The 13,736-nt window shown below is 38.8% G+C and overlaps 1 protein-coding gene across 9 annotated transcripts in view; it reads left to right on the forward strand.

The window, feature by feature from the left end:
* LOC129352664 (sorbin and SH3 domain-containing protein 1) overlaps positions 1-13,736 on the forward strand; it is a 65,216-nt gene that overhangs the window by 28,128 nt on the left and 23,352 nt on the right. For 8 of the 9 annotated variants that reach the window (XM_055021780.1, XM_055021787.1, XM_055021788.1 and 5 more), the window contains 3 exons: positions 886-963; positions 8,986-9,035; positions 12,674-12,852. In XM_055021780.1, the coding sequence (XP_054877755.1) occupies positions 886-963; positions 8,986-9,035; positions 12,674-12,852 (307 nt within the window). The remainder of the gene's footprint in view (positions 1-885; positions 964-8,985; positions 9,036-12,673; positions 12,853-13,736) is intronic. The other variant, XM_055021784.1, reaches the window with a different exon arrangement.

Here is a 13,736-nt window from a genome sequence, read left to right on the forward strand (position 1 = left end):
TGAAACCTGAAACCTAAAACTTAAACCTGAAACCTGAAACCTAAAACCTAAAACCTAAAACCTGAAACCTAAAACCTAAAACCTGAAACCTAAACCTGAAACCTGAAACCTAAAACCTGAAACCTAAAACCTGAAACCTAAAACCTGAAACCTAAAACCTGAAACCTAAAACCTGAAACCTAAAACCTGAAACCTAAAACCTGAAACCTAAAACCTGAAACTGCTCCTGCGCAAGTTACTCAATAGTTTTATGGTTGCTAGGCAACTCAAAAGAGAGCGAGTGAGTGAGTTGCTAGGTAACCAAAGAGCGAGTTAGGACCTCTGGTCTACCTCATAAAATTACCCAAAACCTACATTAAAGTTTATGGTTTTAATTTCATATGAATATTTTCTGCTTGGCACTTTATGCAAATGTCCTTTCATTTATGCAGCATCAAAACCAGGATTTTATTTCAGGGTTTGATCCGAGATATCAGCTTCACACCCAATGAAATATGAAGCAAAAGCAGCAGCAGAAGGTCTGAAAACCCCTGAATTTCTTCATGTTGTCGTCGACATGAAAGCAAAACTTCCAGGCTGGACAGTTGTGGTGTGAAGATGGCAGATCGGATGTCACAAACTAATTAGAGTAAGAGACGGATTTGGTTTCTCCTGGTTCCTGTTTTCAAGTCTTTCTGCTTTGTGACGTCTATCAGCTGCTGCTGCATCACTTTCCGCAGGGAACTAAAACAGCATTTTATTGAAAATATCAAACTATTTCAGGAGTCATTTCATAAATCACATCTGCTTTCATTGATTGGCTCTTTGCCTTGGTGTGCATAAGCTGTGGTGTCTGAACTGTCTTCTCTTTGTCTTTCTCCTCTGTCGCCATGCCCCTTTACTCAGGATGTAAGTCCAGAAGATGTAGATTTAGAGAATGAGCCTTGGTATAAATTCTTTTCAGAGATGGAGTTTGACAAAGCGGTAAGTGGTCCCTGTTCTCCCAACGGCAGCATATCGTCATGTACTGCATGTCGTGTAACATCCATGTTGAACGTCTAAACAAACTGTCTGTGAGGTCTGCTTGTTTCCTCTCCCACCCGCACTGTGATCCTCTGAGAGTCTGATCGCATGGATCATTGAGGCTAAATACTGATTACCAGACATAACATTTATTGTTTTATTGAACTTTCAGTTACCTGCACTGTTAGGTTTTGTACACAGATATGTAAAAAAACATATATACATATATCCTCACCACATCGTTAAAAAAATAACATCGTCTACTTGGGTTTAAAAAAACTTTCATTAGAGCTGGACGACATAAGCGTTTCATATCAATCAATATCAACAATTATTAATAATTTTGTATTTTTAAATGTCTGAACTATCAAACTGGTGGAGCGGCCTTTCTGTTTATTGTTAAGCAGTTATGTGGCAAAACCTAAAACTGCTGCTGCGCAGGTTCCTCTACAGATTGTTGCTCGGTAACCAAAGAATGGGCGAGTTGCTAGGTAACCAGAAAGTGAGTGAGTTAGTTGATTCCGCTAACGTAGCCTAGCAAAAAAAAATCCGTTTTAAATATGACTTGCCTGTAGAGGGCAGTGTAGCACAATGGTATTACATGTTAGCCAATCAGATTGCCTCAAAACAACTATGACTTCCTGTTACAAATTAAACATGGAGGGAAGAGGCTCATTTGTGGGACTGAAATAAATAAAGATAAATTACTTTTAAATTGCGTATTATAATATAGAGTTGTTAAAACAGAAAACTGTGTTGATTGGGAATTATGTCAAAGCAAGTTTATGGATAAACTACGGCAGCGTATTTCGGCCATTGTAGATAAATTACAACATATTTTTACTCAAGTAGAAATAAAAAGTAGCCATTCAAGAAATTACTCAAGTATGAGTAAAGTGTTTGGAAAAAGTCAAGTACTGAGAAACTGATCAAAACACAATTTGATATGTAAAACTTGCATCATGAAACAGGCCAAACTGTAACATTATGTGGAAATTTTGTTTTTTTAAAAGATCAAAATGATAATAATTCATATACACAACAAGATCAGACGAAAGAAACATTTTTCCAAATCAGTTTCTTTCAGTATAAAATTTGTGAAACTTTAATAAAAACTATAGCTGTGTCTCTGGTGAATGTTTTAAGACAGTTGTGCTCACAGAGGGTAGAAGATCCAAAACATTTAATCAATAGTAGCGATGCTTCAAAATGAAATTACTGAAGCAAAACCAAAATTACTCCTAAAATAAATCTTTTTTAAAAATGTTTTTCTAGTTACTGTGCTGTTGTAGTAAAACCACATTTCGTTAAGTGACTCTTGCACAGTATTCATGTTTATTCAGTTACACCAATAATTTCTTTGTGAAACTGGGATTTTGCTCCTCGTCTCTTGGCCTGCGGTGTTTTCTGAGCATGAGATCTGGATCAGATGATTCACCCAGAAGTCTCTTCTCTCTGGTTGTTCTCCCAACAAGCAACAGGCTGCAGGCTAATCCGCGCCTGTTATATTTACCAAAATATCCGGGATGCACAGGTCTGAATCAGAGCTGTGACACATGCAAGCCTCAGGACAGAAGTGGTCCTTGCTGCCTAGAAACAGATGTTGATTTCCCAACCCGCCCCGGATCCGGTGAGGCGGCACCACCGGCTTCGTGTTCCTGCGCCGTCCAGACGCTGCAGTCTGAGGTTAGCAGGAGGTCCAGGAGGCTCAGTCCTGGTGGCAGCTGCCGGACTCGGTTTCTGTCTGGACAGGTGCCAGTGAGCTGAGCTTGATAACTGGCTCCTGTTTAATGTTAAAGCCACTTCTAAAGCTGCACCTGGTATGTGCAGCATTTGACCTTAAGGCCAGCCAGACACCATGGCTCATTGCGGCTTGATTGACAAATCAGGAGTCGTTTGGTATTAGCGAAGGAGAAGGAGATGCATTTTTATATCTGCTGAATCATTTGTGTGTTGAGCTGGTTGATGACTCATTTTCTGTTTCCTGACTGTTTATTTAAAACGGTCTGGTATCATGAAGAGCTGATGATGCCACACACTGAAAACACCCTCGAGTTAAAGCTGCACTATGTAAGTTATGTATCTTTTTTTACATATTTATTGAAACCGTCACCATGTAATGACGGTATGAGACAGATAATGTATCTCTTCTGCCTTCTCCCAGTGCTCCCATTGCTAACTAGAAACAACCAATCAGGGCCAGGAGGCGGGTCTTAGCGTTGTCAATCCACTCTCTGCTACAGTGCGGCTAGCAGTGAGTGCTAAGGATAGTTAGCATGGGCACTGATGACGGGGGATAAATGGTTTTTCCATAACTGTAAGTTGTTGCTCTGCCGCTAGCCTATTTAGCAGCGAGTACATAAGAATGATTGACAGCCCTAAGAGCCGACTCCTGGCTCTGATTGGTTGTTTTGGGTTGGGAGTGGTGCATTCAGACGGGACTAGCTCAGGATGGAAGTGGAGGAGAACGATTGGGTGGTTTTCTGGTGTCTGGAAAATGAGTCATTTCAAAAACTCTCTGACTCAATGTTTACACTTCCAAACAGATGTGAAATTATACAACCATCAAGGATGCAGCAAGTGGTTTCTGAATGGCAAGTGAACAATGAAACACTTGTCTTTTCCAGCAGCCATTGTGCAGCCCACAGAGCAAAAAAGAATTGGCTGATCAAATGTGCTGGAACTCAGCTTGGGTTGCCAGGTGACATTACATTCTGAAGGTTTTTGAAACGGCTCATTTTCCAGACACCAAAAAAACATGAATTTATTGCCAAAAAATGGTTGGGTGTTTTCACAGGCAGTTGAAAGCCAAGTGGGAGCATAAAAATGTGCAAAATTTGAATTTTGCGTAATAGATCAGTTATCGTCCAGAAACCTGTAATCGGTGCACCTTTTGTCCGCGGAACTCAACCCAAGTTGAGGCAATTTCAAGTAACGTTTTGCAAAATCTAACATTTTTTGCAAAATAACTTTTTATTAGTTAAAAGCTTCTTGGCATTTTGATCGACTTCAAGAAGTTCACAGTTGAACATGAAGACTGGAATCCTCTCAGTTCTTTTAGGAAAAGAATAATTTGTTGTCAGTGCTTGTGGAGAGCGCTGCAGGTTGCTGCTGATGGTCCTCTTTAATGACACAGGGGGGCTTAAAGCTGCGTCTGAAAATACATGCAGTGACGGCTCCAGTCAAGCGGTGGGTCATCGATATACATAGCCAGCTGGAGCCGGAGTTCCACACGTATCAATGCTCAGGAAGATCACTGTGGCCCCCTGCTAGCGACACGGCGACTCCATCCGCGGCGCGGACGCTGACGTCAGGCCCGCTGCCAGCCAGTCTCAGCGCCGCCGCCTGATGTCCTCTAAACGGGGCGACGCCAAGAGCCTGCCAGCTCATTGTGCGCTCACATTTAACCTCTGTTACACACTTAACCTTTACCTTTAAGCATTTAGGATGAGCTGCCCTCACACCGGGCCGGCGTGTTTGTGTTCATAAGAACACACCAACACGAATAGGGTTCTGGAAAGAATGGGCTTCGTGTTACAGCGGCCCGCTCTATTTTGACTGCGAAAGCAGCAGAGTGCCGTCTGAGCCGCGGGGCAGCTGTCAGGGAACGCGGCGGTTCTGATGAATTGTTGTCGCCTGTGTTCCTTAGATACTCAGTTTGCAGGTTTGTCTGAAAACTGATCCAGGTTCTGGTTGTTCAGCTCATTTCCGAGCGTAGATTCTCTGAAAATCAGTCATTTCAAGCAATGAAAATTTAATTTCTCGTTTTTTCTGGAGTAAAAAATAAACAACCTTTTTTCAAATGTTGTTTCGGATGCTGTAGCTGTTCTAATTTTTGCCACTATTATTGATGCGTAACCAAGCAACTGAAGTCAGAAATCCCATAGGAGTTTATTTAATTTCTCTTCCTTTGGGATTAATAGATTATTTTTCATTTAAAATGTTCAATAAACTGTCAGAAACTTCTGTTTTGAGATTTCTGCTGCGTTTGGGATAGTAAAGTCTTGTTTTTTGAAAGACACATAAACCATGAACAGATCTGGACGTTTTCTCACATTAGTTGCTTTCTGCTCTCTGCACTGTAAAAACATAACATGCTACCACGTATTTTTGTCCAGGTTTTAGTGGAAATATCTTGGTTCACTTGAAATAAGACAAAACAAACTTTTTTGAGTCAGTAATTCCTTAGTAATGATGAAAACGTTCTAGTTTCATTGGCCAATTATTTCACTGATAAGACATTTTTCTATATTATGAAATAATCTAGCAGAGAAACATTTTTTTTTTGAGGATTAAAATTTAAAACAAGCTTGAATATCTTACTGGACAGCTACTTGTTAGTTTTGTTTTAAAGATATTTGCACTAGAAGCTAGACCAAAAATAGTGTTTTCCATAAAACCCTCAGAAAATAAAACACCATTAGATGACGAGGGGCATTTCATGCATCATCTGATTGTTTATGTCTCTGTTTGTTTGAAGCACCAGCAGCGATCAGATGATTTGGGCAGAAAATGGAAGCAGGATGGGATGAAACGGCAAACAGAGCAGTTTCCATCCCAGCAGGATGTGTCTAGTGTCACCAACCATTATCTCCCATTTGCAGCGCTGTGTCTTTTCCCGGGACGTCCCAGAGTAACACGACGCTGTGATAACACGGCCGGGTTAGTCTGAAACTGATCCGTTTTCCCCCCGTTGGACGAGGAAACGTCCTCATAAACTGACACTAATCAGTCATCTTGTAAATAACCAGATTAAGATTCCAGTCCTTCACTGCAGATAAGCCCTCCATAATTGTTTCCTGTTTACTTTCCACTGACGCTGTTTGTGTGTGAGCCCAATAAGCGGGAGTGTCAGAGGACGCGCTCTTATTCCCCCTGATGAGAGCGGTGGGGGGGAAGACGTGGGAGATTAATCGGTGACCCCTCGGTGTATTCTCCAAGTCGCCATGGAACATTTAGCTTTATAAATAGACGTGACTGTAGACCTGCCAGCCTGGTGTTCGGCTCCTACAAAGAAAGGCTCTTATTCTCCGAGGTTATTAATGATCATCTGCCCCGGCAACGAGGCGCAGAGGCATGTTGTGGCAAATGAGCAGCGCAGAATGTTCCCTGTCTGGTCATTGGTGTGGGAAGTGGAGGCTCGGCCGCGCTGCAGGGCTGCCAGGGAGGCTTGGGGCCGGGTTGCCATGTCTGACTGGCAATTTCCAGCCAAAAACGATGTTAAATCCACCCAACTCCCACAGAAAAACCCACCCAAATCTCAACCTGCTGCTCTCAATTCATGTTGACAGCAGCAGATGCAGTTACAAAAATACATACTGGGCCTGGACAATAAATGAATCATATGTGATAGACTCGTGATCAGCGATACATCTGAGAATATTTAAAATTCACTGACATTAAACTGGGTTGGTGAAACCATCTAACTGACTCACTCTTTGGTTACCTGGCAACACCCACACTCCTCGGTTACCTAGCAACAGCCTGTGGAATAACTGGCGCAGCAGCGGTTTACAGTTTCACCACTTTGCCTCATAACTGCTGAAAATAAACAGGAAAGTCATGACACCAGTTTGGTAATATTTCACATATTTAAACAACAATGAAAACTAATCAATAATCGTTTATATGGACAATTATTGATATCGACTGATATGAAACATATTTTTCAGACACAACTTCCAACCTCAGTATATAAATGATAGAAATATTTTATATTGTGAAATTATTCATACTGTATATAAATAATTGTCTACATCAATAGACAATGGAAGAATTATTTTTATTATATTTTTAGTTGTTACACTAAAAAAATCGTCAAATATAAAATCTAACTTGTTTACTGTCAATTTAGTGTTTTATTTTTTATAGTTGATTTACTTTCAAATAGTTAAATGATATTACACACTCAAAAACCCCACAGCATTTCCAATTCTAAATCATTTTTTGTTTGTTTCTCCTTTAAGTTTACAAACAACACTGGTATGATGTAATTACAAACAACGCTAATAAACAACAAAAAGCTTTGAAATGATGAAGCATCTGGTGTTTACATGTTGATATCAGGGCCACAAATTAAGTTCTGCTCAAGGCCCTAAAAAGGCTTGGACCGGCCCTGCTACAACTTAGTGACATTTCATTGACCATTGACCAATAATTAATGTTGAGACATTCAAATTTTCAAAATAAATTAACTAATAAGTGCAATAACGCAGCATTTTATTAAATGTTTTGTGCAGCTTTATAAAACTGTTTTTAAAAGCAGTTTTACTGGGAGGAAACTTGCCCAAACTGGCAACCCTGGGATGGTGGGAATGGGAGAGACAAGAGGTGGGGGGCGATTGTGCAATCATATTTGCAAACAACACTTGTGCTCTTATTCATAGAGCCTGGTTATTTTTACCTGCTGTGACGTCCAAAAAGAGGAAAGCAGCAGAAACAGCGGGCTAAAATTAGCTCAGCGCCAAAGCATTTAAAATGCTCCATCTGTGACCCCACAACAAAATATGTGTCTCATTTCTCTTTATATAATGCCAATTAATCTCCATTAAATGTCACTCCTCTCGCTTTATTCTCCTAAATATGCAGAAAATAATTTCTTCTTTCATGTTTGACTATTTCTCTGTGCACTGCAAAAACACAACATCTTACCAAGTATTTTTGTCTTGTTTGTAGTACAAATATCTTAGTTTTGTCTCATTTTCAACAAGATATTGCAGCTTGTTTTGAGTCAATAATTTGTTAATATTGATTAAAAACAATTATTTATTTTATAACAAGACATTTCTCCCAGATTATAAGTGAAATAATCTGCCAGTGTTTTTCATCAATATTAAAAAATTATTGACTTAAGACAAACTCCTATTTCTTGCTGAAAAATTACTTAGTTTGTCTCATTTCAAGTTTTTGTACATATTTTACTAGAGATTAAACCAATAATATTTAATAGAATTTTATATTTTTGCAGTGTGTTGTACAATGTTGACTTAATTACTGCTCTCAATATGATTTTTCCCTCCAAATTGCCTTTGTGTCAGTCTGTATGATCCAGTTAACGATTAGTCGATTGCTAAATCAGTTGACTATGATGTGAATAATCAATTAATTGTGATTAACCGATTAATTGTTTAATCCCCAATAAGCTCTTGAGTCCATGCTGATAAGTGTAATTTGACGATTAATGCAATATAAATATATATATATATATGTCAGGTTTTTTGAGTCTGTATGTTCTTGTTATTGATTAATCCACAACTAAATTAGTTGTCAATTCCTTCAATATGAGATTAATTGCAATTTATCCAATTAATCTTTTCAGCTCAACCCAGTTAGCTATGTTTTTAGTTTGTACCGTTTGGGGTTGATTGCTGCTCTGACTGTGTTGTTCTATTGGTAATTTGCCTATTTTGTGTTTGTATGCTCCAGTTATTGATTAATTGATCACTAAAATAGCCTGCGACTGTTTCATTGATCGATTAATCGTGGTTTATATGATTAATCGTTTCAGCCCTCATATCTTTTGCATATTGGTGATCTCCTGTGTCCGTGTTGATACGTGTAATTCGGCCTCCTTGCCCCACCAGCTGGTTAATTGCCCCGTCTGCTCCGTTGGTAATGAGAGCGACTCAGTCAGACAAAAGAAGTGGCTTCAGTGGGAGACAGCAGCTTATAGGCTGAGCCCGTGACAGCCTCCCCTCCCCGCATGGCGCCCCCTGACCGACGCACGCCCAGCCCTCCCTTCCCTTCCACTCTCTTTTCTGCCGCTTGTTTTCTCCCAACTTGCATGCAGGCCAAAACACACGCTTCGCCCCCCCAACCCGTCCATGCCGACAGACGCTCGGAAACGCTCGACGCAGAAACACACGGCCAACCGAGAGGAACGGAGGGCAGAAACTGGCCTGACTGGAGGCTGCTGCCTGTGTTTCAGCGGGAGGAGATCTTCCTGTGGATCTATCAATGACTTCTTTGTTTGGTTTGTTGCAGAGTGCCCCCTCCTTCAGCCCTCTGGAAACAGCCTCCGACCTGCAGCAGTAGTAAGTCAACGCTTCTTCCTTTCCCCAGCTCTCCAGCTTTAAAATCTCGCCTCATCCTTGCAGATTTAATGTGATTATGAGAGGGATGAACACCAGTTTCCTGTTAAAGAGGCAAAAAGCCAGCAGAACAGAGTGTCCCCTGGCTGCATTTTGTTGGTTTTCCCTTCAGGTTGTAGATATGGCTCCTGTCGGAGGGGGGTGGGGGGAGTTTATTTAAAGACAGGAACCTGGATGTCACTGGGATAAAGGGAACTCTCCCAGCTGCTGCATAACTTAAAAACTGTTACCTCCGCCTGAATGTGCTGAATGACCGGATCATGAAACATGAGCGATTAATCAGATTAATCAGCGTATTTAGCGATTGATTAATCGGTAACTGGAGTAAACAGACTCAAAAAAGTCAAACTGATGAAAGAACCACACAATCAGAGCAGCAATAAACCCAAAAAATTACAAATTTTGCATTTAAGATAAATGAAAACCGTCTTTGTCTGTTTAACCCAGAAATCCACAAGTGGCAAGTCACCTTTTCTACCCAAATATTTCACTGCTGCTCTAGTTTTAAAGTGAAAATATCTTATTAGACTTTAAATAGGACAAAACTAATTTACAAGTGACTTTTCAGGAAGATATAGGAGCTTTTTTAAGTGAAAATTTCCGTAATGTTGATGGAAAAGGAAATAAATTAATCTGCTTTTCCATCAATATTAAAGAATTATTCTCTTAAAAAAGCTCCTATATCTTCCTGAAAAGTTACTTCTAAGTTAGTTTTGTCTTATTTCAAGTGTAAAAAACAACAAGACATAAATACTTGTTAAAATTTTGTGTTTTTGCAGTGTATTCTGTTAATCCAAGAAGTCACTGTCAGAGTTTTTGCATTTTAAGGAAGAAAAAGAGGGAATAAATTGTTTGAGTCCAAACGGGGAATTTCCCTTCTTTTATACATGCGAGTACAAAAGAAGGGAAAAAAGTTTATTTACATATAAAAAAAATGCTTAAATTAAAAAAAATCTGCAGAATGTTGGACCTTTATTGATCCGACTAATCAATATTTAATCAGAGTAATCAATAGATGAATTGGTAACTGGAATAAGTGTTAGTTGCAGATCAAAAGCTGCGTTTGATGGAGACTGACGGCGTCTATTTCTGTGTCCTGCAATAAAATGCCAGGAATTTGTGGCCGCGGCACGGTAACTGTCTAGAGAAAATAAACCTTCGTTTCTGCTTTCCATCTGCTGCAGTCATTATGTCACCAGGAGGGGGCGCCGGGGGGCGGGGGCGTCTAAAATAAACCTCAAAGCAGCGTTTTGTTCCATTGATACGTCTGTCGCCTGAGAGCTGGACAGGAAGCGATCCCTGATTAAAGACCGATGTAAGTTCAGCCACTCAAAACGTTTGCAGCGGAAAGCTTTGCTCATAAACCGACTTCCCTCTGAGGGGCAAATTTATGGTTGCGTTGCTGTTTTCCTGCCCCAGCGGAGCTCAGACCCGGCTGCTGGATCGGACACATTTCAGAAAGGCTCGGCGCTGAGAGGCTGGAGCGATCCGGACTCGTTTGTTCTGTCATCATGATGCAGCAGAACAGATATAAATGATTTAAAACTCTCACAAGTTTACAAAAATAAACAGGTTCTGTTTACTAGAACCTGTCTGACAACATGAAGTAGGTTCCTGAAAAAACTGTCATGTTTGGCATAAAAGCACAAAATCTTACAAATGTTTTTGTCTAGTTTTTACTGTAAATAACTTAGTACACTTTAAATAAAACAAAATTAACTTAAAAGTACATTTTTAGCAAAATATATGAGTTTGTATTCAGTAAATGATTCTTAAACATTCATAAAAAGTGGAAGAAAATGTCTGGAAAACTACTGTTTTATTAACATTAAAGAATAATTGACTTAAAACAAGAGAAGCTACTTTTAAGTTAATTTTGTCTTATTTTTGAAGTCTAGTTAGATATTTAAACCAGAAACTAAATGGTTTTCTCCATGCAAAGGTGTTTTAGCCTGCTTCATGTTGTCAAACAGGTTCTAGGAAACAGAAAATATTGATTTTTTTTTTTGCTCTTTTTTGCAGTGTAAACAGAGCATCACACTAGCAGTCCGACATGGTGGTGGGAGTATCATGATCTGGGCTCATTTTGTCGCTTCAAGAAATAATAAATATTATTTTTTTAGTTTTGGACGAGAATCCAAAGCACAGCAATAAGTTCAGAAGTGGCCTAGTCAAAGTATGGAACAGGCCGTTTTAGATCGAACCCACTGAACGTGGCTGAATTAAAACAATCAAAGAAGAGTAGATCACACTTCCTACACAGCTTACAGTGCACTGCAAAAACACAATAGTAGTTTTATCTAGTTTCTTAATAAGACAAAACAAATTTTATTTTCCTGCTGAAGATTTACTTATAAAATAGTTTTGTCTTTTTCAAATTGTCATAATATAGAAACTAGACCAAATATTACTTGGTAAAGTTTTGTTTTTTTGAAGTGTTGATTGATCTTAAATGTTTAGATTTGATAAAAGAGCAAAAACGTAACAAATCTGACATTTTTTATCGTAATGTTTAATGAAAAGTGATCAGCAAAGGTTGTAAACTGGAGAGATGCAGGGATGTGCAGCATGGAAGCGCAGAACATGCGCCGCTTGGCGTTTGCTTTTACTAGAAGCTTCTCATGAGATTATTTTAAATCTGATCGTAAATCAGCCACAGAAACATTTACGTGAATTCCTGTTGCACGCCCAGACGCCATGCCAGAATATTTTCCCCTCCACCTATGATGGAGCCCCAGCGACTTGAAAACGCTTCTCTGTCGCAGCTTTTCGGCAGAATGAGGACAGAGTGAGCAGCGCGTGGAGGGAAGTGGAGGCAATATTTATGGAAATCATTTCCAAATCTCCTCTCTGCCTTCGCTTGGTTCCATGTTGGGCTTTTTCCCGCTCTAATTACATCACATCCCACAAGCATTTCACAGATTTACCCAGAATCCCCTTAATGAGGTCCATATGACAGAGCATTAACGCTTCTTTTTCTTTCTTTTAGATAATAAACTACAGAGGGAAATTAGTTCCAATATTATTGCAACCAAGGAACATGTTTCAAAAATTAAAATGTGACAAAAATGCATTTTTTTTAAATTTTGAAAACTTAATTTTTAAAGTTAATTTTCAAATTTAAGAAACAAATAAATTAGGAAGAATAAAATCTGAGAAAGAAAACAAAATAAATGTGGAAAATGTTGAACTGCAAGTTATTTTTGCTATTTTTGTTATTTTCACTTTAGTTTTAACATTTTTAAAAAATTTTAAATAAAATCCAAAAGAATACCTTTTTAAAAACTATTTAAAAATTAGCTACAATAAAACTCACAAAGGAAGTAATTTATAAAACATATAAAAAACAAACTGCATAAATGTATTTTCAGCTTAATAAACATATTGTGAATTACACTCAAAAAGTGACTTTGATTTAGTTTTATTTTTGAAATATTTTTTTTTAATGTTTACATTTTTTGAAACATGCTCCTCACCTTCAACAATATTGGAACAAATTTCTCTCCATAAATCTCTGAAGTAAATCTGGAAGCCGCCCGGCTGTGTTTGATTAACTTTTTTCTCTGTCGTTTGCGCCGCAGCTCCTCTAGCAAGTCTGGACACAACGAGGGGGAGAAGGACGGGGGGTCGTCGTCTGGCGACCCCGCCGCTCCAGAATGCGACCGACACGTTTATAAGAGCGTCCTGGAGGGCGGCGACATTCCCCTGCAAGGCCTGCGGGCTTTAAACAAGCGTCTTGGCAGCTCCTCCTCCTCTAAAGGTAGGACGATAGCTCAGCATCAAACATGGCCGCTCACTGCAAAAACACAAAATAATAATAATAAATGTACTGAATTACACATTTATTTGGTAACTTAAATGCACCAGTAGCTTCAGAAACTTGGTCAAACATGTAAAAATATTTTATTTTTGTTCAGTCAGTGCAGTTAGGAGCAGAACAGCCAATGGAAAATAAAATATAAAGAAATTCAGGTTGACTACTTTGGTCAAACGTTGAAAATAAACTGACAGATTCTTTCAAACGGTTCATAAAGAACAATTAGAAATATAATGTAAAATGAATAGTAAAGCATAGAAATAGACCGAATAGATCTGCCCTTATGGATCAGGAAGTGTAATCAATAACCGATATAAAAAAAATTTCAATATCGGAACCAATACAGACACTATGAGTACAGAAACCTGCTACTTTTAAATCTGTACTCATTATTCAATTAAATTTATTGACTGAAAAACATGTTTTTACGTAACATTATCATTTTGCCGTAATGTAAGACAGATCATCTTTTTTTTTTTTATTAGTTCCTTCTCCGTCTCCTAGTGCTTCTAGAAACAACCAATCAGAGCCAGGAGGCGGGTCTTACCGCTGTCAATCACTGCAGCTAGCAGTTAGTGCTAAAGCTAGTTAGCACTCACAACAAACAGTTTTCTATGACAGTGCTAATAAAACATTTAGCAGTGTGTACACGAAATTGATTGACAGCGTTAAGACCAGCCTCCTAGCTCTGATTGAAATTAAAAAAAACATTTTTGTAAAAGTTACATACTCTAAAACAAGCTCCTGCTTTAGTTTTGCTTTATTTCAGTTGTACTAAAACATTTGGAAATTGGACTAAAAATCCTCGATAAGATTTTGTGTTTTTG

This window comes from Poeciliopsis prolifica, unplaced genomic scaffold (assembly GCF_027474105.1).
Source record: "Poeciliopsis prolifica strain line A6 unplaced genomic scaffold, Auburn_PproV2 SCAFFOLD078, whole genome shotgun sequence".
In the NCBI taxonomy this organism is placed as follows: domain Eukaryota; kingdom Metazoa; phylum Chordata; class Actinopteri; order Cyprinodontiformes; family Poeciliidae; genus Poeciliopsis; species Poeciliopsis prolifica.